Source organism: Fusarium venenatum (assembly GCF_020744135.1).
Source record: "Fusarium venenatum strain MPI-CAGE-CH-0201 chromosome Unknown EDB82scaffold_1, whole genome shotgun sequence".
Lineage (NCBI taxonomy): Eukaryota > Fungi > Ascomycota > Sordariomycetes > Hypocreales > Nectriaceae > Fusarium > Fusarium venenatum.
The window spans coordinates 2,034,831-2,059,930 of record NW_027072129.1 but is presented as its reverse complement, the minus strand read 5'-3'; the positions used below and the strand labels follow the sequence as shown (position 1 = coordinate 2,059,930).

The window sequence follows — 25,100 nt, the reverse complement described above, 5'->3', positions numbered from 1 at the left end:
AATCAAACAAGATGACAATAAGAGAACCGTATCAATTCATGGAATTCGGTAGCGCCTATGGAGTCAAATCACCTGGCAAATCAGCTTGTGATTGGCTCAGTAGGATATGATGCGGCGATAGAGAGGTGTGTTGCTGACTTAGCATGCGACCCGCTTTTCCACACTCTTGCATCAACCTTTTAAGTGGACCCCAGATACCCACAACGCTACCGAATTTCGCGAGTATTTATACTCAAAGCAAAAGGAAAAAGAAGTCGTCAACTCCATCAAAAGTAAAGGTCTCGGAGGGAGTCGAACCCTCGCTGGCGGAATCAGAATCCGCAGTCATAACCGTTAGACCACGAAACCTGCCTAATTGGGATATTTCAGTGATAACCGTGATCTTTAGCCTGAGTCATATTGGTTATAACTATTTAGTAGAATGCTATAGTCATGTCACGTGCCAACAACAGCCGATAGGACAGCCACCAGTTATAACCGTAAGTTTTAATTTGCTGTACACGCTTCAATTCAGGAGTAAAAGCCTACCGGGTGTAATGCGAGCCATAGCCGTGAATTTGAGTATCGACAAATCTTGCTGTGCTGCGACAATTGTAAAGTGATTGTAGAGAGAGCAAGCTGTTTCTATATCTTTCAATTAGTAGAAATATAGGGATTGCAGTTACCCAATGGCTCATAATGGCGGGGTGCATAATCTCCAAGACATGTCAGGCGGGGCAAACAGAACCACCACCAAAAGCTACAGACTTATTAGCCAAGCCCAAGTTAAACCTCATCTGAGTCACTTTCATATTACGACCACCAAAGAATCCCTCTCCATATCTTATTCAATTGACATAAAATGTCTCTTACAAATGCCTCCCCAGAGGCTGCTGCCAGCGCCGCAAAGACAGCATCCTTCACTCTCGCCACTCTCCCGGCATCGGAGCGTAACAATGCCCTCGAAGCTATCCATGCTGCTCTGACTGCCTCAAAAGATGACATTCTTGCTGCCAACGCAAAGGATCTTGAGCTTGCAAAAAAAGCTGCTGCCGAGGGTGGTCTTAGCCAAGCTCTTGTATCACGATTGGATTTGGGGAAGAAGGGAAAATGGGAGGATATGCTCAAGGGAATCTTGGATGTGAGGGATCTAGATGACCCTGGTATGTTGAACCCTGAATGGGATTTTACAACAATTGTAAAGCTAACAGCAATTCCTTTTTCAGTTGGTCAAATTCAGATGAGGACAAAGCTTGATGATGATCTCATGATGGAGCGTGTCTCATGCCCCATCGGTGTTCTTCTCATCATCTTTGAGGCTCGTCCCGAGGTCATCGCCAACATTGCTTCTCTTGCTATCAAGTCTGGCAACGCTGCCATTCTCAAGGGTAGAACCAGCCCTCTCACTCATATTATGCATCAGACACTGACTTCCATCAGGTGGAAAGGAATCCACAGAATCCTTTGTCGCCATCTCAAAGGTCATCTCATCAGCTCTTGAGACCACAAAGGTCCCCAACTCAGCTATCCAGCTTGTCACAACCCGCGATGCCATCGCCGAGCTTCTCGCCCAGGACCGCTATATTGACCTCGTCATTCCTCGTGGCTCAAACGAGCTGGTCCGCTACATTAAAGACTCCACCAAGATTCCTGTTCTCGGCCACGCTGATGGTCTCTGCCACATTTACCTGACTGCTTCGGCCGACAAGGACAAGGCTATCACTGCCATCGTTGACTCCAAGACTAGTTACCCCGCCGCCTGTAACGCGGTCGAGACTCTTCTTGTGCAGGAGTCCGCCCTGAACTCAGTTTTCCCTGGCGTGGCTTCTGCTCTTACTGCCAAGGGCGTCTCTCTCCGCGTTGATGAAGCCAGCAAGGCTGCCATCGCCTCTCTATCATTAGAGGGTGTCCAGGATTCCACTCCCCAAGACTATGATACCGAGCATCTCTCTCTTACCATCGGTGTTAAGACTGTCTCCTCTATTGACGAGGCCATCACTCACATCAACACCCACGGCTCACACCATACCGATGCCATCATGACCTCAGACTCTGCCGAGGCTGAGCGTTTCATGAACGAGGTTGATTCTGCTGGCGTTTACTGGAACGCTGCTACCCGTCTTGCCGATGGTATGCGGTATGGCTTTGGTACTGAGGTCGGTATTAGCACAAACAAGATTCACTCTCGTGGCCCTGTCGGTCTTGATGGTCTTACCATCTACAAGTACAAGATCAGGGGCGATTACCAGGCGACCGCTGACTATGGTGACGGCGAGGGAAAGAAGCCTTGGAAGCATGAGAAGCTGTCCCTCTAAACAAGCATTTGCAAAAGGATGGACAATACAAGTCAAGGCGTTGGTATAAAAGTTTAGCAGATGTCTCAATAGTAGGCCGCCGAGGTCAGAGTTCCAATATATTTCTACCGTAGGAAGGTCCGTTTTGTTCCACTATTTGTTTCATTATTCTATGTCATACCAACGGCCCAATAACTCTTGATCCGGTCTCGCAAGAGTATAAAGATGCACTGTTTTAGCCGACACGCCCCATCACTCCATGTCGCGCTTTTCAACATTACAGCGAGCTATTCTCGTACTGCTTGATCAGCTCGTCAAGCTTAGTGCCTTCAGTCTTGAAGTCCAATGGCGCCACCGACATCACAGAGTATCGTATCCTAGAAACCAATGTTAGTTTATGTCAATAAAACAAATCTTGTGCTGTGTACCTTTGAGCATCGCCAAAGTTATCCATCTTTGCCCTGCATCGGAAGGTGAACTTCTTGCAGTTGGCTTCCTCAAAAGCTGCCGTGAACTTGGTGTCGTCGTTTTCCTTGAGCTCCATCATCTCGTCAGCTGATCGGCCCATAACTTGTCGGCCAACATCATCGAAGCAGCTGAGCCATTGATGGCTGGTGTGGTCGGCAACGTTCAATGACAGAATGTATCGGTACTCAGGCTTCTCGTGAGAAACGTTGCACTTTTCGCATTGCCATGTGCCATCAGGCATCTGTGTGACCTTCTTGTTGCAACCCTGAGACAGGCAAGCAGGATAGCAAAAGCTCTCCTGCTTAACAAAGACAATGGTGGCCTTGATTGTGTAGTAAGCCTGGTCGTCCATGCCAAGATTCTCATCCTTGACTTGTGTAATGGTCTTCAAGTCTTCCTTTCGTCCAGTAGCATTACCCAGAGATGCCATGTTCTGGTGAGTAGCAAACGTGTCTGTTCGGCCAGCAGAGTCGTACCAGCCCTTCAGTCTGTGAGCATCGGGAATATCAGGATCAACACTCATTGTGCCGGAAGAAAGAAGACTGAGACTCTTGCCACCAAAATCAGATACCTTGGTACCCTTAAAAGCCACCACAGACTCGGGAGCGGCATCGAAAGAGTTGGCGTTCTTGCCCCAGATGGTGACGCGGACTGAAAAGCCGGTGTCATCCACAAGGGTCAGTTCTCGCTTTTGGAATGGTCGTCCGTCCTTCTTGGATATGATATCTCCAACCTCGCCGACCTCCTTCAGTACACCAATAACATCGACAGTGTTGTCCTTCTCCACGCTTTGCAGTTCTTGAATCGAACAGAAATTGAACCTTACTTGAGGAACATTGGCCTGATCCTCTGCCTTTTCAACGACGGTATCGCGTTCGAATGTGAGCTCGTAATCGTTGGGGAGGTTGGAAAATTGCTTCTTGGCTAATTGTACTCGGCAAGGAGTAGAGATGTAATACACAGAGCCCTCCTGTAGGCGGTCGTAGAGAGCATCGCACTGATCGTTGAAACCGGTCGCTTTGATCTCACCGCTCTCATCGAGCAGGTTGACACTGAAAAGTTTACCCTCTCCAGTGGACTTGTGCCATGTCTTGATGTCGGATTTAGCGGTGACCCGGGCCTTGATGGTCCATTTGTGTGCAAAAGGCGACAGACCCTCGATCGGGTAGATGTTGCTGCCAGCGTGCATGGCGGGTCTCGAGGGCATTGATTGCTGCTGTTGTTGGAATTGCTGAGGTTGTGTCTTTGATTCCTCCTTCTTGACACCGTAGAAATCGCCACCAGCAATGGTGCCTTCCTGGCCAGCTGGCTTTGCGTCAAAGGCAGACGGCTCACCAATCTTCTCTTGGATACCTAGAGATTCGATGACTTCGATGTCAAGGATGACGAGAATGCTAATTGTGGTTAGAAACGATCGAGAACAGGTCAGATAGATACATACTTCTTGCCCTTCAGGTTGTTGGGTGTATATTGCTTGATTCGGGCAAAGCAGCCACGGACCAGTTTGTTATCGTGAACGACGTGGTTGGCCTGGGTAGCAAGCATAGTCTGAACGTAGTGCTGTCCATCGCTCATGACAAGTCGATATCTATCTCCTCCTTGGGCCGAAGGAGCCATCTGCTTGACTTGAAGACATTGCAGGACTGGTACGGGGAAGAGCTTGGTGGCTTTGTCGGGATCGTTGAAGATCACGCTGTACAAGAATTAGCAAGTGACGCGACAAGACGGAACAAAAGGATGAGGACATACTCAAGGGCGCCTTGTGATAGCGCTTCTGCTGCGGACATTTTTGCTGTAGTTTTGCTTCGTTCTTGTGAGATGGTGAGTGTGATTGAAGCGGATACTTTCTTTAGGCAGTTCTGTTGGAGAGGTGATGAGAGAGTGAACTAGACGCGTTCAGCGCGTTGAGTGGAACGCGCTTGTGGCAAGAAATCGCGGGGTCACTTACGTAAAGGTGTGGGCAGTGGATGGAAGGTCTCCCAGTAGGGTCCTTCCAGGCAGAAATGGACTATGAATTTAAAATCACGGTCGTCGTAAGATCATGCTTTGAATTATGCGGCACCCTCAAGATAATGAATGTTTTTTGTTCAATTAACACGGCTACTACTACAGCATAGCAAAGGTTCTTGTATCCTACAGAGCAAATTTTGTACCAAAACTGTTAATAGATATTATTTACTCGTAATTACTTTAACCTGAATATATACTGCTTTAATTGATTTTCATGAGTATGCCCCCAAAGTGCTATGAGACAGCTATCTCTTGTAGGTATGGTATGTAAAGGTACTTGCCCCAACAGAACTCGCTACGGATTGCTGGGAGAAGATTGAGAACTGAAGATAACCCAAGGGTTCATTCAGATGAGAGACAAATCATCCTAATTAAATACGTTGGTTTGTTGGCATTTCCTGTCTTGTCCTATCGTGTCAAAATTACAACAATATAGAAGCCTAGCTGCTGTTCCTGGGCTGAGAGTTACCCCTCCAACATGACATGACGTCGAGTGTTGAATTCCAGCTTACCTACGGCCAAGTTCCAACCAACTGCGTTACCTGCGCACTTCAAGCTGCCCCTCCACGTGCAACAGCAACTTCATCCTCCATTGTCTCCCAACTCACCAACATCTCCGCACCAGACAAGAAACGTAACAAATCATCCACAAGCTTCGCGAAATGGCTGACGCTGAAAATGCTACCCGCGCGCCTGAGAGCGACGCCCAGGAAACTCTTGCGGCCAGCGACAATATCCAAGCTCCAGCTCCAGCTCCAGCTGTTGTAGGCGAGCATTGTGTATCTGACAGACCAACTCGTACGCAACTTCTTTGGCAATAAAGATTCCTTCCACTAACGGTCGTAGCTTCTGGTCAGTCATCTACTGGAGAAATCATCAAGCTCAACGATGTTGATGTATGTATACGGACAAGCTCGAAACTCCCAAGCTCCAAGCTGATCCTCCCTTGCTTAGGTCTACATCTCAAAACCAACCGACTACCCCCATGCGCCATCACGACTCCTACTCCTCCTGACAGGCGGCACTGGTATCAAGTCTATAAACAACCAAATCCAAGCCGATAGATTCGCCTCAGAGGGCTACCTTGTCCTCATGCCCGACCTCTTTGGTGGTGACACGGCTCCTGGCTCTCAGGCTATCGCAGACGACTCTACATCCATCCTCGAGCAATTCAAGCTAAAGGCCGTCGAGGTTACAAAGTCATTCCTTATCGACATGTGGCTCGCTCGTGTGACGGACGAAAAGGTCATGCCCATCCTGCACAAGGTCATTGATGTTGCCAAGGAGCAATACGCCGACGCGATCAAGCAGGGCGATGGTATTTACGCAGCTGGATACTGCGTTGGTGCTCGATTCGTGCTCCTGCTTGCAAAAAAGACAACCGCTACTACGGGCGATGCCGAGAGTGGCGACGTCAAGAACGGGCCATACATCAAGGCCGGCGCTTTGGCGCATGCTGCTTCAGTTGTCCCAGATGACTTTAAGGACATCAGCGCTCCCATCAGTCTAGTTTGCGTAGAGAACGACCCTCTCTTCCCTGAAGAGGTGCGGATAGGCGGAGAAGACAGTTTGTCCGATGCCAACGTCGAGCACGAAGTTCAAGTTTATCCTGGAGTTCCTCATGGTGAGTTAATCCATGTTATGCATACCATTACAACAAACTAATAATTGTTACAGGATTCGCTGTTGTCGGCGAGTACCAAGATCAGTCCATCAAGGATGCGCAAGCCACTGCCTACGACCAGATGCTCAACTGGCTCAAGGCTCACTAAACATTTCATGATACCTTAACTTTGGAAATATGCAAGCGTTCAGATCGCTTAGGTGCGGTTTCTTTTTGCCTCTTTTAGTGCAGCTCCAGTGATGGAATATGTAGTCGGTATGATCCATTCGTCGTTCAGTCTTCAACTTGGCATCAAATAGTGAATGGTCACTTTCATTCTTTGTTCACATGCTTCACAACAGTGAAGTTGATTTAAATTTCATCATTGCCATTCATCAAATTTAGAATTTGCGACTTGGTCTCAGAAGTCATATCTAGGGAATAGTGCAAATGATTTTACCCAAGTTCTTGGCGTCTTCCATATGCTTATGAGCTTCCTGGATCTGCTCCCAAGGGAAGACCTCGTCCACAAAGATCTTGAGTTGGCCGTTCTCAAAGTCTGGGATGTACTTCTCCAATCGATCTCGCAGCTCGCCCTGATACTCCTCATCACGACTCCTGAGAGTGCTACCTTCGATACGGAGTCGCTTGAACAGGATCTGGGAGATATCTGCATCAGGAACCTTGGCACCGCTAAGCGTTCCTAGGAGAACCATGCGTCCATCACGCGCGGCAACGTCCAGGTTCTTCTGGAAGTAGTCTCCACCAACAAAATCGACAATGTAGTCAACACCCTTGCCTCCCGTAGCCTTCTTGATCTCCTCAACCCAATCCTGAGTCTTGTAGTTGAAAGCAGCTGTTGCTCCGAGTTTGGAAGTGATAAAGTCGAGCTTGTCCTGAGATCCAGCTGTGGCATAAACCGCAGAGGCTCCGGCAACGCGCGACAGCTGGATACCAGCAACCGACACCCCAGAAGCACCAGCATGCCACAGAATAGATTTGCCCTTGGTGAAGGCGAGGACAAGATGCAAAGCCTGGGTTGCTGTGATCCAAGCCTCTGGCACGCCAGCACAAGTGGTAAAGTCGATGGAGGAAGGCTTGTGGAGCAACATACGGGTGCTGACCGCAATGTACTCGGCATAGGCGCCACCGTAGGCTAGACCAAAGACCTCATCACCCTCTCTAAAAGCTCCATGATCACCAGGTCCAAAGGACTCGATGATGCCGCTGAATTCGACACCCAGTGTCTTAGGTGCTTGAGGAGGAAGCGGGTAGAAACCTCGACGCTGGATTATGTCCATGCGGTTAATTCCAAAGGCTTTGATCTTGACAATAGCTTGCCCTTCGGCAGCAGTAGGCTTGGGCGTCTTGTCATTGATGAAGAGGGCATCACGCTCACCAGTGCCGCCTCGGATATCTGTAAGGTGGGGTATGGTTAGATATAGCGACGGATGGATGTGGTATCTTCATACCAACTGCTTTGATGTAATCAGTCATTTTTGCTTTGGATATGGATTTAAACTGTTCGAAATACAGGTATTGTCGTTAATGAAAATGAGCGTATATTGAGGTCAGAAATTCCTTTTTAAGAGTTGCATTGCTATGAGGCAATGACGTACATTACTAATACAGCAGCCTCACAGACGTCAATGGAAGCACTAGAGACAGACGTCGCAAGATATCTATTCTCAACCGAGGTTCCGTCGAAGATATCCCCATAAAAAGAGACGGGTCGATCTCTCATGAGCAAGGCATGACCAATATTCATACAATATTCATAGCCAGATATGAGCGATACAGTTATTGTAGTTGAATCAAGTCAACAATGTAATTCGAGGTGAGATGAACGGGTACAGCTGCATACAAAACCGGATTGATACTTATCCAGAAAACCAAAGATTGTGAGAAGGAATCGGTTTTCGACTAGAGTCCAATAGAATAAATATTCTAGTTGTGTCAAGTGGTAATCACTTGGGCAAACTCGAATGAGACATGTTGATGCCGACCACCAGGCAGCAGAAAGACTGGAATATTCGCATGCTCAGCACATCAGACCTAAAGGATATTTAGGAGCAAACAAAATATAGATGATGAATATCAAATTCGGGACTTCACGTCACGAGCGAGGATCTGGCGGCGGCGAGGCATAGCTTGTACTAAACAACCAAGAAGAGTGATGCCAGGTTTGAGAGTCATCGAGGATGACAAACAACGAAATCGACTTGAATTGATAACTAAGATGAACGAATATGAAGTCGACGTCTAGCATGATAACTGTAGGTAATATTCAACAACGCCTTTCAAATCAACTCTTTTCTTATCAGCCGACTGTCGAATCAGACTATCCGGAGAACTAGCAATGATCAGCAACCACTACACTCCAGTACCTCAAGGATTGGAGATTAACTATGGCGTTGGCTCAAGATCTAGTTCCATGCTGGTAAATTGAGTAGCCCAAATATAGATCGGTGATCGAATTGGAGTTAGAATCACTAGACTCTAGTAAAAGCACCGGCTCGAGATAATGAGTGGGCCTAGTAAATGAGACTTCTTGGTGGTTGTCTGGTCGCTGAATAAACAGTTCAAACAAAACAACCTCGCGTCAATACAGGTAAACAACTCAACCTCGAGAAATTGTTCACTTGCAGAACCAGTCAGAATGTTTGACATGCAAGGGTGTTAATGCAGCCAAGGTAGGTGTGAAACGGTCAGAACGATGTGTATGCACTTGCATGGATGATCTAGCAACCATCACCATGGTGGAAATGAAGTCCGGGGACGGTGCCGTAGTCAGACCTTTGCGAAGAACCATAAACCGCGCACAATCGAGTGGCTAAAAGGTTTATCGCAAACCTTCGGGGATAAATTAACAATTTTGAGTTGACCCTATTGTCTTGAACAGACTTGATAAGCTTCAACGCCTAGCAAGTGAGCGGAACGGGAACTTTGCATATTGAAATGATGCACGAAGAATCAGGCTAGAAGATAAACAGTAGACCATTGGGTTAAATTTGCAGCGGGTAAAAGTGCCTGTCGACGTCGGTTTGGGATAAAGCACTTCATATATGAATATATTCAGAACGCCACCGTTTGCCAAGCATTCGCTACCTCCACGATAATCCCCTCGGATCGCATCGATCAAAACCCTTGGCATGGTCGGACAGGCAGGAAGGAAGCGGCCAAAAGCTTGTCAGCGACCATTTAAAGAACTAATACGCTATTCGAAGACCCCCGGCAATTGTAGTAATCACTTTGTGTGGACTTTGAAACTGGAGATGGATCAATTCTGCTAGAACCGTGGGTCAACAATAGCGCCGGATGATGAGAGCTAAAACGGGACAAGAAGTTAAAAAAAAAAAAAAAAATTGAGAGAGCCCCGCGCCCCATAGTGAAGAATCAACAATATGGGGAAGATACGAGGTGTGATAACGTCTGTCACTGGTCGATTGTAGATATGGCCTGGTTCGAGGTCGAAGTGCTGGGTTTGAACGTAGATGCGCACACGCCAAGAACTGACCATGAATCAGCACATTGGAGAGATAAGGCTGTGGTAGTCGTAGATCCTTCAATTGCCTTATAGGTAAAGTACTTGTGTCCAAGCGGCCGTGGAGGAAATTATGGAGGGTAGCATCCAGCGACCCAAACTGTCGAGTTGCGTTATCAACGAGTTTGTAAATAAACTTTTCAAAGAGTAATGGGCCTGGCCTCTTCATTGAAACAGTATTTGACAAGGGAACCGGCCCGGGTAAGCATTAGAACCATGAGTCTTAGCCGTAAGTCAGATGCGACCGTTCTGAAGCATTTGAACTCGATACCACCACGGAAGACCCTGGAAAAGGAAAGTCAACAGACATTCATCTCCATCTGCCAACTCAGAAACTGCTCCACCTTGAAACAGCGTTGAGAAGAAGCAAAGTTGCTGCTGGTAGCCGATATGACCCTTTGCTCGCCTTATTTTTCTATCAAGCCCTGCGTGACTCAAATGAAGTGCTTTGTCGGGCTGTCGGTGTGGCGTTGGCCCACGCCATGTGTTGCATGTTGGATTGCATCCATGTTTGTGTTGATACAGTGACTGACGGCTCTGTTTAGTAGCGAACTGTTCCGCTTTTTCAGTTTAGCAGACCGCCTCTAGCTCGCTCCCCTATCCCCTGCTTCCTATGCATGCCGCGATGGATCGATTCGGGGCATTGAGTACCGTAGACAAAGGCCCGCCAATCACCGGTCAAGGCTGCACGGTTCCTTTCGGATTATATCCAATGACTGCCGGGAGAGCAATCAAAGAGTCAGCTATTTGTTGCCTGCCCAGTGAGGTTGCTATGATACTGAGCATAGTGGTTTTCAGACTCGCTAGGTAGTTCGGGCCTGGTCAGATCATGGTTAGCATGACTGTTTGCTTAACCAGAAAAAGGCAGACAGCTGGTTGATTGTCCGTGGTAATCAGCACCAGGGTTAGTGATCATCCATGCTTATCCTGTCACCAACGGACATCAAGAGTAAGAGTTATAGCTGTTGATGGGCACAAGATAAAAGACATAAAGACTGCGATTGGCGGGAGAAGCAGGTTGTCTGGAACCACCAAAAAATAAGGGATTGGCGGGCAGACAGCGGGAAGAGATTTGTTCCTGCATTAGCGTTACATTCTGCCAGGGCAGCGCCTGCCACCCACCAGTCAACGGGACCCAGAAAAGGAAGCTGCGACACCACCTAAATTTTTGGGTGGTTTGGTCGTACCTTCCATTTCATTCATTGGATAATGCCCGCTGTAGAGGAACCGGGTGGCTGCCTCGCATCCACGCGACAAGCCGTCGTTCTTAGTCTTTCATTTGGTCTCGTCTCTGTAGAACGACATTAGCCTTAGCTTCGAGATCGTCCAAAGACGCGCAATCATACTCGAAGGATTATCGATCGATCACCAAAGTCCTTTGAAAGATCTTGGCTTTGGCTGGTATCAGTTCTGTTGCCAATCGCTTTGGTCGCATCGCTGTACCGTCGTATTATAGGCAATTAATATGGCCCAGAATTTGGAAACATGTCTTTGCTGAATGGACTCACTAATGCGAGTGCTACTCTAGATTTTTCTCTTATAATCTTCCTGGGTAGACTATCATATTCATATCCCGTTACTTCGGTATCTGTCTCCCTGGTTATGGGACCAAGTCCCAGCTCTGAATCAGATCCCACATGGAACGTCGGTCCGCCTCGGTTCGTCCGATAGATACCAATTTTAGTATCATCAAATCTCTCTCCTTGGATGTTCATCCAACAGCATTTGCCTTCTCACTCGCAATATCGCCCGTTATTATGCATTTATCTTCCGCGTAATACAGGTGAGAGCAATCTCGGCCCTGGAGATTGAAAGGCAAATATGTACCAGCGGCTAGATAGCTGTGCATGTAACACACAATACGGCACGGTACCTGTATCAGCTATTCCATTCGAATCAACTGATGTTACATTCAAGTCATTCTAGTTCCTCTTTTTTTTTTTTTAGTCCTATCTCGGTTTTAACACCGTTCAGAGTCTAAGATTCTTCTTCCACCCCACCACAGGACGAAGCAAAGTGGAAGGGTTTCCTCCCCACACACACGCTGAGGCTAGCACTAGCATCCCCTTTTCCCATTTCGCTCATCCAATATCAGCATCTGGTCTACTTACAACACAGGGGTTGTGACCACTGCTAATTCGGGATTGATGCAATGTTGATAAGCAGTTTGCACTGACTGAACTGGCTGCTGTACATGTCTTAAGAAGCATGACGTGAAGACATGTTCAGTAGAGATGTCTATACTTCGAGCTTAACATTAACCATGGCCTTCCATGATGCCGATTATCTTTGGTAGATGCAATTTCTAAACTATTGAATTTAATAATAGAGTGAACAACAGCTTCTTGAAAATCATATCAGTGATTTAACCCTGTAAAAGTCGCCGCTCATTTGCCCCCGTCCTAGCAGAATGAATGGTAAGTGGACGACAAGAGAAAGCGAATCGTCCAATTAGAGACTCTACTCAGTTAAATTGAACCCTGTCAATCTCATTCTGGGAGAACGCCACCGGGCCATGAAGCCTATCTCTGTTTCTGCCTCTCACAAGACTGACTCTAGAATTGTCTACTCTATTATGTTGTGCTTGTACCTTTTTAATTAACACCCATCTGTTGTCAACTTCAAGGCTCGAGCACTCCACAATCCCTGTCTTTATCCCTGTCCTCCCATCTCCATGGAAGTCTCCACACCTCCATGAGGCCCTGTGGGGCCTGTCAACCCCTGGCTCATAATGCTCCCATCCACAATCTCCAGTAGAGCAGTCGACCTCAAGGTCTCTCATCTCAGTATAAAGCTCCAGTCCTCCAGACACTCAAGATTCCTTTCTTTCTTTCTTTCCTCCTCACCCACACACTCACTTTCGTTACTACTATACCTTGACTTTTAGTCAATTTCATTCTTTAAAGTACATCATCAACCACTAAACTTTCGAGTTACCAATAATCTAATACCCAACCCCCAAAACCCAACCATCAAAATGAAGTTCGCTACTGCTCTCGCTTTCGCTGCCGGCGTTGCTGCCCACGCCAAGAACGTTACCTACACCACTGAGGTCGTTACTGCTTACACCACCTACTGCCCCGGTCCCACTGAGATCGTCCACGGCGACAAGACCTACACCATCACTGAGGCCACCACCCTGACCATCACTGACTGCCCTTGCACCGTCACCAAGCCCGTCATCATGACCTCCGCCGTTGTCTGCCACGACTGGTAAGTTGTTTTGATATCTAAACCACATGAGCATTATGCTAACTGAATCTCTAGCCCCACTGGTGAGAAGCCTAGCAAGCCCAGCCAGCCCGGCCACCCTGGCCACCCCGGCCAGGGTCACAACTCTACCATGGTCCCCGTCTACCCTACTGGCAAGCCCAGCAACGGTGGTGACCACCCCGCCGGCCCCGGTGCTACTCCTACCGCTGGTGTCCCCGAGGAGGTCCCCACTGCCGGTGCCGGCAAGGTCGCCGCTCTCTCCGGTGCCGGTCTCGCCGCCGTCGTCGGTCTCGCTGCTTTCCTGTAAATCAGCTGCTAGCAAACAATGCCTGCGATGTCTTACGCCCGGTAGATACCCAATTCATGCTGGGGGTGCGAAGTGGGAAAGTTAGCGATGGTTTCGATTCGATTTGGGATACGCAAGCGATCTTTCAGGGAACTGTATAGGAACTTCTTTTTTATATCTTTTTTGGGTTTACGAACATACGATACGGGAGAACCGGTATACCACTGCACCGCTCTATGGAGTCTTGTCTAATGATGGCCACGCTTTGCAGGGGTTTTGGAGACAAATTCTTGTACATATATAAGTTTTGTCTCGGTGTTCGGAAGGAGCTCGCATATTCCCTGTGTGTGAGATATCTTCTTTCGAGGATGGGAATATAATGTGTTTATCTTGCCTTTATGGCTACAAAAATAGGACGATCTTGTCTTACCTTGGCTCGCGAGTTTTGTTCCTGTTTCTGCTCATCAATTTCCCAACCTCGAATCCCGTTTCCTATTCTTGATACATACTTTTTCTTTGGTAAATTACCTCCAGCATCTTTAATGTTTTCCTTTTGTGGACGCTGGAGCATATATATCCTTAGAGCTGGGCGTGTTTATGGTCTCTTGTCAATTATCAATGTTGCTGCGAGCTTGAGGGAATTATGTATCATAGTCAAAAGCAAAGCAAACATTGCTGGGAGGCCAGTTTTGGCCTGGCACACTTCAGAGTTCTTTTTATGTTCGTGTGACTTAGTTGTGAAGATGACTTGCCTTGACTATGTTTCAGGCGTTTTATCCCGAGACAAAGACTAAATCCCCACGTGTAGTTACTTAGCTGTTTCCTGGTATTGTGCGGAATCAAACGCCATGGCGGTCAGCCCCATAGGACGAGCGCTGGGAGAGGCGTTGGAGGCGTTCAGAGAGCGCTTGCCAACAGTCAATTGAGATTGCGTAGCTGTTAAACTAATATTGAACTCTGAGCCATTATTTTGAATTCGTGACGTTTGTATTGTATGGCTTGCCTTGTACAAAAGAACAGCAGTAGACGAGTTTAGTTGTAACGATCGGCTGGGACTAGTCTACCGCCTAGCCAAAAAGTCAATCAATGCTAGGGTTGGCTGAGTGATGTTCGTTCCCCTTTTCAAGTGTTGCTCTCACTTCCTAAAAGTTCGGTGAGTCCCCGGGCACGGCTGCAGTACCGTGGCAGGGATAGATTCCTTCAAGTGCTCACCGACAAGACATTATTACCCAGGTCACAATGAACCGTCAAAACGTGGAGTTCACTACAGCAACTACCGGCAGTAAATAAGAGCTAATTAGTCCAATGCTTCAGCTCAACTCCGAATGCCCGGGGTATCACCGCCAGGATGATCCACCAAATAAGCCTCATGTTCTCACTAACACATCCATTGTTACGGTTCGGAACGGTACCGGCCCGTCGGTTACCGGAAGAGTCTACCGGGCAAAGGGACAAACGGTAAAGCTGGGTGTGAGGTAGGCACCATCCTGTATCTTACTTGGCATAAGGCAGGTAGGAATGCGGGGGAGCTCTGATATGGAAAGAAGGAAGGAAGCGAACCAGTCACACTTGCTCTGACAGCCAAGAAAATGGAGGCTGATGATGAAATTGAGGAGAGATGCAGGTTGAGGAAAGAGCTCCTCCCAACAGTTCTTGCGTCAGTCCAAGCATTGTTAGATTCAGTATTCATGCCACAGACTCAAATTATCTCGCCTGGACTCTTCTCCTCGGAACCACAGCTGAAGGGTTTAATGGTACTCGAGGAGATCATCGTCTAGGTATAACCATTTATGCATCGCCAAATATGTCTCGGAGCTGTTCGGTGTCGCAGCCCGATGCCGTTGAAACTAATTCAAACTATCCGCTATATCATACACGCTCGCCCCCATAACATCTCGGTCTCTGTTCCGACATGTCCCTATCATACTACTCGTTGTTATTCCTTGTCGTCAATACCACTAGTATCAAAACCGGGTGTTCCTCCAAAGCCACTAAGATATTCTTCGCTCTCTCAACAGAAACCAAACAAACAAATCGGTGTGCCAATTGGGAAAACACTGCCAAGTATGCCTGACAACATAGAAGATTACCATGTTCAAGATGAAGTGCTACGACATAGTCTGGAAGAACCTGAAGAGTTCTGGAGACACCAGGCTGAGCAACTTCACTGGCACAAACCATTCTCTTCCACTATCCAGTTGACACAAAAGACATTGAAGAATGGTGTCACACATGACAGCTGGGAGTGGTTTCCAGACGGCGAGATATCTACTTGCTACAACTGCGTCGATCGACACGTGCTCGATGGTCATGGTGACTCTGTCGCCATCTACTTTGATAGCCCTGTGACAAATACCAAGGAGAGATACACCTACCGCCAGCTACTTCATGAAGTCGAAACACTCGCTGGCACTTTAAGGGAGCAAGGGATAAATAAGGGAGATGTGGTAATGTTGTATAGTAAGTGAACCCGGATTCCTCTGTTGACAGGTACATACTAACGTATACAACAGTGCCAACAATTCCTGCTGCAGTTATAGGCATTCTTGCTGCCAACCGTCTTGGTGCTATTCACTCTATTGTCTTTGGAGGCTTTGCCCCTTTTGCACTTGCCCAGCGCATCGATTCATGCCATCCAGTTGCCATCCTGACAGCTTCTTGTGGCATTGACGGCAACAAGCCCCCGATTGCATACAAGCCTTTGGTGGAAGAAGCTATCCGACTGGCTACTCATAAACCAAAAGACATTATTGTTTGGCAAAGGGATCAGCTCAAATGGGATATCGACACCAGTGCTAGTCAGTTGGACTGGAAGGCATTAACTGAAAAGGCCCGGTCTCGAGGAATCAAGGCAGACTGTGTCCCTGTTAAGAGTACCGATCCTGTCTACATCATTCACACTTCAGGCACAACTGGAACTCCCAAAGGCGTGCTACGCGATGCAGGCGGCCATGCAGTCGGTCTACATCTTTCCATCAGTTACCTGTTCCATATCACTGGACCTGGTTGTGTTTCTTTTACTGCCTCCGATATTGGTTGGATTGTCGGTCATTCGTACATTATCTATGGCCCTCTTCTCACCGGTGCTGCAACCGTCTTATATGAGGGGAAACCTGTCGGTACTCCCGATGCGTCTGCGTTCTGGAGGATAGTCGATGAGTACAAGGTCAATACTATGTTCACTGCACCGACAGCTCTTCGTGCCATCAGACGCGATGACCCATATAGCCAGATGTTTATTGACTATGGTAAACGAGGGGCTCTCAAGAGTCTAAGAGGTCTTTTCCTCGCTGGAGAACGTTCTGAACCTACTCTTATCGAGAGTTACCAGAAGCTTATGACGCAGTATTGTGCTCAAAATGCTCAAGTAGTCGATAATTGGTGGTCGACTGAAGTCGGTTCCCCTATCACAGGGCGAGCACTCGTCCCCCACGCTGGAAAGGATCGAAGAACAGATGTCCGAGGACACCAACCTCCTTGTTTGAGAGCTGGTAGTGCTGGGAAAGCGATGCCGGGCTTTGACGTTCGCATTGTTGACGATGAAGGTGTCGAAGTAGAAAGGGAATCGATGGGGAATATCGTTCTAGCGATGCCGCTTGCTCCAACAGGTTTTCGTACTTTATGGCAAGATGAAGAGCGCTTTTGGAAAGGTTATCTGAAGAGATTCGAGGGTAAATGGCTTGATACTGGCGATTCAGGCTGGATCGATCGACAAGGCTATATCCATGTGATGGCGCGCAATGACGATGTGTTAAATGTCAGCGCACATCGTCTTTCCAGCGGTATGTTTATGCCTTGCCTTAAATTATACATGAGCTAATCATTTCTAGGGTCCATTGAGCAAGCCATTGCCACGCATCCACGCGTTGTGGAGGTTTGCATTATCGGTATACCCGACTCACTCAAAGGACAACTGCCCTTCGCCTTTGTGACGCTCTCGGGGCAGGCCGCCTCAGATCCAGCAGTTCCAGACCAGGAGATCATCAAAGAAATTCAGCAGTTAGTACGTGGCCAAGTCGGTGCCATAGCTTCCTTAGGTGGCATCATTCAAGGCAAGTGTATGATTCCGAAAACACGTTCCGGCAAAATGCTCCGGCGTGTGCTTAAGGAGATAGCGGAAAACGCAATTCGTGGCGAGTTTGATAAAGAGGTGATGGTACCCAGCACAATAGAGGACTTGGCCACCTTGGATGTTGCTCGTGCCAAGATCAGTGAGTACTTTGGACAGGCGGAAGCTAATGATGCTGGGGATTCCATGGTCAAGGCTCGTTTATAGGATGGAGCGGTCTGAAAGGTTATCCTAGCTAGGGCGAACATCACGGACTTCGCGGTGGCTTCATATGAAAAAAGACGTTAATGGCCTTTCTATTACAGAGAGTTGGGTCTGTAACCCATGACTTGTCACAATGAGTCGCTTGGTGCTGAGAAGGCACACAATAATACAACGATATAATGAACCAACAAGACTCATTTCCGGCCGTTAAAAACGTGATTCATACAAAACAAGCCTATGTTTTACGCAAGGATATACCATATAATGCAAAGCCTATGCTTGACCATGCCTAGTCATGCAGCTCGTGTTCCATGCAGCCTACCGCGTACCCAAAAGCAGAATACCCCCTATGCCCGTTCATTTGCCAACCTGAATGCAGTGCCGTGAAATGCTTTTCATCCGGTGAGTTATCCACCCAAACTCCAGTATATTATACCAATAACGTGTCTTGTTTGGAGGTTCGAGGTTCACTCCTTGGACGACTGTCCACTCGATTGCTTCGAGAAGAGGCTATAGACACTCCCTTGTGCCTTGGGCGCTATCTTGGTATTCAAAAATCGTGCCTCAGGAAGCCTCTTTCCAGCTTTAAGGCTTTCCAAGATCCTGCAGAGCTGGTATTAGTCATGATCATCAACATATAAGGGGTTGGGGAATTACCATTCAGCGCCAACAAATTTAACTGCGCACCCAGCAGTTCGGCGTATCTCCTTTTCCAGTTTTCCTCCAGCGAGACCTCCTCCAGCGCCTACATGTGCTCCGGCTGGCTTCCCAAGGATAACGTGTGTGACTTTCCGACATCCCAGGTGCAGTGACACTTGGCCTCCGTGCTCGGTGACGATCTGCTTCAGCTTGAGATCTGATATGAGAGGAAATGTACTCCCGTTGGCATAGATGACAGCTCCGTCAAATATGCCCTTCTTCGAAAGCGCTGCCTCCCGCGCTTCGTCTTCCTTCCGTCTTGCTTCCATGAGTGCCTCCTCACCTCGTCCCTGAATAACATCCTTCAAGCCCAAACTCTCCCGCATGTTGCCCGGCGGGACAAGCATATCCCTCACGCTCCGCTGCGCTCTCTCTTTTTCTACCTTTGGGACAAGCACCTTGCGCTCCTCACCATAGTCCTCCGACCCAGCGCCATATGTGTCACTGAGACGTTCGCCGCCTGATGAACCGCTGCGAAACTGGCTGTTGAGCTTCCGGTTGCGGGACTCACGCCAGCCAGTGCCAGGACGTGACTCGGACCGTTGATGGCCGGTTGAAGATGAGTTCCACGGGTCAGAGGTTGCAGCGTGCTGGGGCTGAGCGGCTTTTTTGGTGGGAGAAGTCATTATGTTATTTGTGCTTCAGACTTGAGAGTGTATCATGATCGTTTAGCATCATCCAGCCCATGAATTTCTTCGTTTGAGACTGAGGCCCTTATTTACCTCTCGCCAGGTGGATTAGTTGACTTTGAGTTTATCCTTTGTCATTGTGTGTCCGCTTTTGGCGATGGCGCGTGCGTTTATCTTGACAAACACGTCTCATCATTGACTCGTGCAAAAGCTAGGCGCGTGGTCACATGAGTCTGTCTTGGTTTTGAGGCTACCCTAGACCATACATATTGAAGCTGTTGTCTACATATCTCGAGATGGTGTACTGAATTCTACGAAAACATATATATCACTGTGTTTTACTCATTCATTAGTGTGTGACTAAGTGTTAATTCAGTTCAATACTTCCATGTTAATGTTATATAATTACTTTTGATATATCATTGGATATCCTCAATTAATACTCCGGTATGGCTTCACTAATGCCATGCGAAATACATCAACCCAAGAGTTATTACGAGACTTGGGATAAATCTGAATTAAGATATAATTAAATGGTCTGTGACACCGATGTCGAACTGCCCCAGCGAGCACAACAGGAGATCTCCCTTTACTTGCTTCCCCGTCGCAAACCCTTTCAATGAACTATTGCTTCAGTGGAGCCAGCTATTAAGCAAGTGTGGAATTCAATGCAAAGCAAAGCAAAGCGGCTGCAAACATGATGTGCATTGGATCTGGTAACAACCGATGGCTGAGAGCCGAGCTGAGCTGAGCTTGGCTGGGGGCAGTGCAGTTGCGGTATCCGAATTCTTGGGGTACATATACATACATGATGTAACTAATTACTTGGTAAACTAGTGATGGGTATATACATGAAACGGTCAATAACCTGCTGCAACGTATCGATTATACATGCGTCGACTGATTAACGAATGTCATATACATAGCTTACCTTGGCTAGTACACAGGGACGTTAGAATACACTGTATCTTACAGCCCAGTCCCAAATAGAGTGCATCACATCTATTCAATCCTATCCTACAGCGGCTTGCAACCTGTCTCACTGCAGCGGGCGGGTAGAGCCGCGCGCCCACCTCAAACCGACGCTCACATCATGCAAGGCTCAGGCTGAAGCCTGTAAGTTGAGAGATGCTTTTCTCATCCATATTGAGAACATGCTCCCAACATAATCTCTGATACCCTGTTACCCGAGCTGACCGGTTGGTAGAATGTCAATCACAGCTCAGCTCAGGTATCCCTGTCGGTATCATATGCCATAGGGAACCCTGGTCCAAAGAGGCACGTCGTTCCTCGCAACTTCGGCTTCAAACATGTCCCCGGTGAACGGCCCGTCTCGCTCCTCATTCATCTTCCTTTGCAGGCATCACGAGCAACCCAACCAGGTAGCTCGATTCCTCTTTTCTCCCCCTTCACAACTTGTCATTTGATTATCCAGCCCCTCCTTCACCCACCCACTACCCTTGAGCCTTGGCCTCTGAGCCTCGACCCTTATCCTCCGTGTCAAAGACGGTAAGTACTTACTTTGTTGTCCCCTGCTTGACTCGAATACAAACCAAGGAGAGGCGAGGCGCGGCGAGTCGAGACGTTCGTGGAATCCTTTTCTGAGTATGGCTAGACAAAAGTATTTGCCACCAATAAACCAACTAACCTTCCTCAGCACATCAAGCACCACCTCCAATCACTTGCACGCACATTACAGTGTAATATGCAGGACATACCTGCAGCACCCTCCTCTGGGCACAAAGAGAAATGTCATAATCTGCCGCATCGCACAAAGGTGTCCTGTAAGCTTGAGCTGTCACTATGACGGATAACAGCATCTTTGACCAGGGCTCTGAGGATCATTGTGAAGCCATCTTCTGCGATGCCACTTGCTCAAACGTCACTTTCGTTCATTTTCTTCTTGACTGGTATGGTATGGTTGCTCCGGTGAATGTACACACAGATCAAGATGCGGTCCGCTGCTTCATCGAGCCCTCTTTCGTCTGCTCATCGCAAGCCACCTCCGCCATGGCCAACTGTCCACCAGGGATATACTTCTTGGATTTGTTGTTGGCAATGGTTGCCATTGTTGGGAGATGAAGTCCTACCAACCTAATATTCTTTAGTAGGTAAGCCTTTATTGTATGACGGGTCAAGGGCCTTTCTTGTGTTCCGTCAACACACATGTTCGTACATATGGAATAAAGAATAGTCATCCTGTCTGCATGCATGTACGCGTGCATGCATGAAGGCTTCCCGTACCGTACATTAGCTGCCAGGTGGGTAAACATCATGTCTCCATCCCCTCCAACACCCCGCTGCGTGACGAGCGGGAAGGCTAATGTAGTGGGCAGTAAATCAACGGTTACCCTCATTGCAGCACATCCATACTTTCAGGTACAATGCAATCAATGCCTTCGCATAACTAGGATCCAAGTCATTCTTTGGACATTTTGATCTGGTCCACTGAGGCTGAGACCTTTCCCCTAATCCGCGACACCCCTTCTCACCTCGCCATGATCATGATGCGATCCTGCAATATCTCAATGAGAACAGCCTGGGTGACACAAACGTTTTTGGCCCGTTTCTTCACTGAGGCCCTTGTGGACTACCACTACATATGCGGAGTACATGCTGTCCCGTCCACCTCCAACCAGCATGATGCTGACAAGGAACGACGCACTCGCCGATGAGCTATGTATCATGGCTTGGCTCCTCTCAAGATCTGTTTGGTTATGTGTCCGGGTGGGGCTTTCGAGTGAGTTGGCAATCAAGTCGTGCCGTTAACAGGCCACCCCTGTCGAAGACTGAGAATACCCATCACAAAAGGGCGTTGCTTTATGATCGGTACATCTCACACACTGGAAAGTACAATTGGGTCAGAGAATAGCGGTGAGGGTTGCACTAGGCTCTAACAAGCCATTATCGGGGCGCGAAAACCCGTGGGCATCTTATCATTTTGGCAGCTCAGCTCAGGTGTCATTCATGGTAGAACTCATAGATCATGTAAGTTCTGTTGCCATAAACTCAGTTGATATGCTGGAGAACAGGCGTAGCATGAAATTTGATGCGTATGCAAGCACAAGTCAGATCTCCCAGCAGGGTCCGCTACAAGGCAGAGCACAGGAGCGCACTAGGTGCTGCGAGATCGCATCTGGGGATTTAAGAGCGCAGCGGCAGCATGTGGACAAAGCCCCGAGCCCCGGAGGCCGGGATTAACATCCATGGTCTTGGGCGAAACATGCCAGCGCGACACCGTGCCGTGGCTGTTGAAGGTCGTTTCTCTCCAAACCACGTAGCCTCGATTCGGCCGATGCATTCTTCAGTGTGGTTATTCCCGGAGGTGGCTAGCAATCGATAATCGCCTCTTGCATACAGGCGCATTGCCGTCAAGGTACAGTACCCTCTATCCTCATCAGACTGGAAAGAGACAACAACAGACAAAGGGCGACTTAGTTATCTCAGGAACTCATCTGATGACCCTGGAGGCTATCAGGGTTGCGTGCTTGTCGTTGGGGTTGCTGGTGGCGGCGGTGGTGGTGTGTTAGAGACGTGGTGAACGTTCATTGGATTGAGATATAGCGACAGGCCCAGACCCGAATACTATCATAACTCTCAGTCCGGAGGCTACGAGAGAAGGCCGCAGATCGGCTTCGGTCGTACATGGCTTTTGGTCCTGCAATTATCTACTCTCCTTGTCGTCAGTCCGAAATTGGGATTTGCTTACAGCATCTACTACCAAGACCATGACCTTCAACCCTGTCTTGGAGAAGAAAGAGTCAACCGAAAATCGCTTCACTTCTTTCTGTACTGCCAGCCTCAGTGGGGCACTTTTGTCAGCACTCTTCGGCTCCAGCGACGTTGTTCTTGGCTACTGACTAGGGACTTTTCCTACTCTGCCATCTGCATCTGACAGCGAGACGAACGGGTAGACTAAGGCAAGCACACCCCCACCAAGAGCTGGCTAACGGGCACCGGTGTGCCAGGTAGTCGATGCCCTAAGGCCCTAGAAGGTAAACGTGGCGACTCAACGCGCTCTTCAAGTCTTGGCAACTGGGCTCCCCCACGATGTTCGCTAATCCGTAAAAGGTTGGTATGCAGGCCTAAGGACGGCTGGTGTTTTTCGAAACGCCCCAACAGGGACCCATGCTCGTTCTTCCCGATGATACTGCAGCGGTTATTGGTCAAGTTTTAGACATGCACCTACATAGCCGCTGTGCAGAACATGCGAGTGCTCAAGCCAGCATGTCTACCTTGCCATCCTTGTCAGCCGGGAGCAAGGGCAGCTGCAGGGACTGAAGCTTTTGGGCAGGCGGGCAAGTTGAATCGATGCAAAGCAAAGCAAGCCAAGCCCTTCTGCGTCTTGTCGAAGCATGGGTGTAATATGTAATGATTGCGGATAATGACGGAGAGCATTACCAACGATCACACCACGATGCCACCTGGACTCACGCAAGCTGATGCTAGCAACCCGACAAAGTATTTGCGAGAATTGCTTCGTGCCGACAACCAGACAACAAGATTAAGGCCGCATAATCGTTGTTGTTATAGACGTACGCACGCCAGTACATGTGTACTATACGTTGGTCGATGAAGTCTCGAACCAATCATATCACGTGCTGGATAGGAGAGACAGAACTGATAAAATGCTGTCGAAACATGGGTTGTCACGCCGCGATTGGTTCCGCAGTGTTGAGATTCGAATCTCGACATGTTCGACGACTCAACTTCTCAATCCGTCTTCAGTCAACCCCGCTCTACTCTCTGACCGATATGCAATATGGCCTGATTCAACCGATAACTCACCAATGAACTGGCTTGTGTTCCTTAGACCGATTGATTTAGCAGACAGCTCCTCTTAGAGTCAAAGACAAACGTAGAATTGCGCCGTGTAATCTAGTGGATGCTGGTGTGGTTAAGAATAGAAACCATGCAGTTGAAATGACATGGACAACCGTGGAAGGAGTGCGTTGGACGGCAGAATGTCTCAGGGTTCATATCGCTAGTGCTTAGAGAGGCCGATCAACAGATCGTCCAGGCAAATAAGCACTCGGTATAATGTTCGAATGCATAGTGAATGGAGCTTGTTATCTCCAGTCCGTCTAACGGGCATGCGAGGCATGGTTGAGGATCGTCAACAAGTATCGCCACTTCCGAGCTCTCAAGTATTCGACTTATTTATGTGAACATCAATCTCTAGTTCAAAACAGAAGATACATAGAGCCGCAATGGTACGATAAATCTCAGAAAAAGCAAAAATGGACTCTCACCATGTTGGATTTGAGAGATTGCAATAAGATAGCTGGGTGGGCATATCCGACCTCTAAGAGTCAAGGAATTGGGGAAGAGACCGAAAAGGCCTCAAACTGGCCATGCGGGGTGATTGATGTCTATCGATTGATCATGAAATTAAGAAACTGGCAAGACGGTTGGGCTGCCTTGTTGAATGCTGTGTTGTTGCGGTTGCTTCTGATGGCCTGTCTTGAACCAACAGACGCCCCATCCAAAGCGTGCTCTGTAGATGCGGGCTTGTGCCTTCAAGTAAGACACGGTTGAGGGCTTCTTGATAAATCCGGGCCATGCATGGCTGGACATGTGTCTTCCATTGAAACGTGCTGGACGACGTGGGGTAGCCAGTTGGGCGAAGCCAGCTGTCATGGTCTCCAGACACGCAAACATGGCCGCTCCATCTGGTCAACAAGACGACTGTTTCGGTGTTTGATGGCAACGATTATCCTAAACTGGTGGCCAGACTGAGAGAAATTGTGGTGAATCGCACGAGAATAGCGAGGATACCACAGCCAGTGGAGAGGTCAACCAATCACGTCAGTGAAAGAAAGCTCTTTGGTGTCCTTGTATAAACGCTCTTACTGAAGATCCCTGCTAGTGCAAGTAACGGATAATAGCCAACATCCATGATTAACCCAAGACTTCCCTACAGCTGGCTGCTACCTTGCGCAGGGACAACGATAGAGAAGAGAAGGGATTGGGACAATCAATTGTTCTAGATCCGACCATGTATAGAGGTCGACTCTAGGAGGAAGAAAGACATCAACCACCTGCATTATCTTACCTCTTTTTCGTTTGATAATCAGATGAGTGGGATTTGCAACTATAATA

General features: G+C 48.2%; 7 protein-coding genes and 1 non-coding gene across 8 annotated transcripts; 4 read left to right on the top strand and 4 right to left on the bottom strand.

Annotated features, from left to right (window-relative positions):
• Window positions 1-276: 276 nt before the first annotated feature.
• EDB82DRAFT_t10 lies at window positions 277-348 on the bottom strand. The gene has a single exon. It is a non-coding gene; the product is annotated as a tRNA-Gln (tRNA).
• A 369-nt stretch (window positions 349-717) lies between these two features.
• EDB82DRAFT_531866 (Aldehyde/histidinol dehydrogenase) lies at window positions 718-2,384 on the top strand. Its single transcript, XM_025731758.2, has 3 exons — window positions 718-1,142; window positions 1,206-1,367; window positions 1,420-2,384. The coding sequence occupies exons 1-3, from the start codon at window positions 842-844 to the stop codon at window positions 2,292-2,294; spliced, it is 1,338 nt and encodes a 445-aa protein (XP_025590751.1). The 5' UTR covers window positions 718-841; the 3' UTR covers window positions 2,295-2,384.
• Window positions 2,385-4,696, bottom strand: EDB82DRAFT_483699 (uncharacterized protein). Its single transcript, XM_025731759.2, has 4 exons — window positions 4,491-4,696; window positions 4,183-4,434; window positions 2,702-4,135; window positions 2,385-2,650 (listed from the first exon to the last, which is right to left on the bottom strand). The coding sequence occupies exons 1-4, from the start codon at window positions 4,526-4,528 to the stop codon at window positions 2,551-2,553; spliced, it is 1,824 nt and encodes a 607-aa protein (XP_025590752.1). The 5' UTR covers window positions 4,529-4,696; the 3' UTR covers window positions 2,385-2,550.
• Window positions 4,697-5,246: 550 nt separating this feature from the next.
• EDB82DRAFT_570561 (Alpha/Beta hydrolase protein) lies at window positions 5,247-6,718 on the top strand. Its single transcript, XM_025731760.2, has 4 exons — window positions 5,247-5,549; window positions 5,598-5,647; window positions 5,706-6,375; window positions 6,429-6,718. The coding sequence occupies exons 1-4, from the start codon at window positions 5,414-5,416 to the stop codon at window positions 6,521-6,523; spliced, it is 951 nt and encodes a 316-aa protein (XP_025590753.1). The 5' UTR covers window positions 5,247-5,413; the 3' UTR covers window positions 6,524-6,718.
• A 2-nt stretch (window positions 6,719-6,720) lies between these two features.
• On the bottom strand, window positions 6,721-8,049 carry EDB82DRAFT_483695 (uncharacterized protein). Its single transcript, XM_065608217.1, has 3 exons — window positions 7,998-8,049; window positions 7,828-7,924; window positions 6,721-7,772 (listed from the first exon to the last, which is right to left on the bottom strand). The coding sequence occupies exons 2-3, from the start codon at window positions 7,849-7,851 to the stop codon at window positions 6,789-6,791; spliced, it is 1,008 nt and encodes a 335-aa protein (XP_065465366.1). The 5' UTR covers window positions 7,852-7,924; window positions 7,998-8,049; the 3' UTR covers window positions 6,721-6,788.
• A 4,610-nt stretch (window positions 8,050-12,659) lies between these two features.
• Window positions 12,660-13,579, top strand: EDB82DRAFT_16472 (uncharacterized protein). Its single transcript, XM_025731762.2, has 2 exons — window positions 12,660-13,111; window positions 13,166-13,579. Exons 1-2 carry the CDS (start codon window positions 12,876-12,878, stop codon window positions 13,416-13,418), a joined length of 489 nt encoding a protein of 162 aa, XP_025590755.1. The 5' UTR covers window positions 12,660-12,875; the 3' UTR covers window positions 13,419-13,579.
• A 1,884-nt stretch (window positions 13,580-15,463) lies between these two features.
• On the top strand, window positions 15,464-17,673 carry EDB82DRAFT_470242 (uncharacterized protein; the record flags this gene model as incomplete). Its single annotated transcript, XM_025731763.1, has 3 exons — window positions 15,464-15,857; window positions 15,911-17,179; window positions 17,228-17,673. The coding sequence occupies 3 exons, from the start codon at window positions 15,464-15,466 to the stop codon at window positions 17,671-17,673; spliced, it is 2,109 nt and encodes a 702-aa protein (XP_025590756.1).
• A 464-nt stretch (window positions 17,674-18,137) lies between these two features.
• On the bottom strand, window positions 18,138-18,995 carry EDB82DRAFT_519482 (uncharacterized protein; the record flags this gene model as incomplete). The annotated part of the gene is made up of 2 exons (XM_025731764.1): window positions 18,138-18,273; window positions 18,328-18,995. 2 exons carry the CDS (start codon window positions 18,993-18,995, stop codon window positions 18,138-18,140), a joined length of 804 nt encoding a protein of 267 aa, XP_025590757.1.
• Between the last annotated feature and the right edge of the window lie 6,105 nt (window positions 18,996-25,100).

Coding starts and splice junctions, on each gene's coding strand:
- EDB82DRAFT_483695 (XM_065608217.1), bottom strand. CDS start 7,851: ATGACTGATTACATCAAAGCAGTT. Junction 7,773..7,827: donor CTGATTACATCAAAGCAGTT/GGTATGAAGATA, acceptor CCCCACCTTACA/GATATCCGAGGCGGCACTGG.
- EDB82DRAFT_531866 (XM_025731758.2), top strand. CDS start 842: ATGTCTCTTACAAATGCCTCCCCAGAGGCTGCTGCCAGCGCCGCAAAG. Junction 1,143..1,205: donor GAGGGATCTAGATGACCCTG/GTATGTTGAACC, acceptor TTCCTTTTTCAG/TTGGTCAAATTCAGATGAGG. Junction 1,368..1,419: donor CAACGCTGCCATTCTCAAGG/GTAGAACCAGCC, acceptor GACTTCCATCAG/GTGGAAAGGAATCCACAGAA.
- EDB82DRAFT_570561 (XM_025731760.2), top strand. CDS start 5,414: ATGGCTGACGCTGAAAATGCTACCCGCGCGCCTGAGAGCGACGCCCAG. Junction 5,550..5,597: donor TGTATCTGACAGACCAACTC/GTACGCAACTTC, acceptor TAACGGTCGTAG/CTTCTGGTCAGTCATCTACT. Junction 6,376..6,428: donor TTATCCTGGAGTTCCTCATG/GTGAGTTAATCC, acceptor TAATTGTTACAG/GATTCGCTGTTGTCGGCGAG.
- EDB82DRAFT_16472 (XM_025731762.2), top strand. CDS start 12,876: ATGAAGTTCGCTACTGCTCTCGCTTTCGCTGCCGGCGTTGCTGCCCAC. Junction 13,112..13,165: donor GCCGTTGTCTGCCACGACTG/GTAAGTTGTTTT, acceptor CTGAATCTCTAG/CCCCACTGGTGAGAAGCCTA.
- EDB82DRAFT_483699 (XM_025731759.2), bottom strand. CDS start 4,528: ATGTCCGCAGCAGAAGCGCTATCACAAGGCGCCCTTGA. Junction 4,136..4,182: donor AACAACCTGAAGGGCAAGAA/GTATGTATCTAT, acceptor AACCACAATTAG/CATTCTCGTCATCCTTGACA. Junction 2,651..2,701: donor AACTTTGGCGATGCTCAAAG/GTACACAGCACA, acceptor ATTGGTTTCTAG/GATACGATACTCTGTGATGT.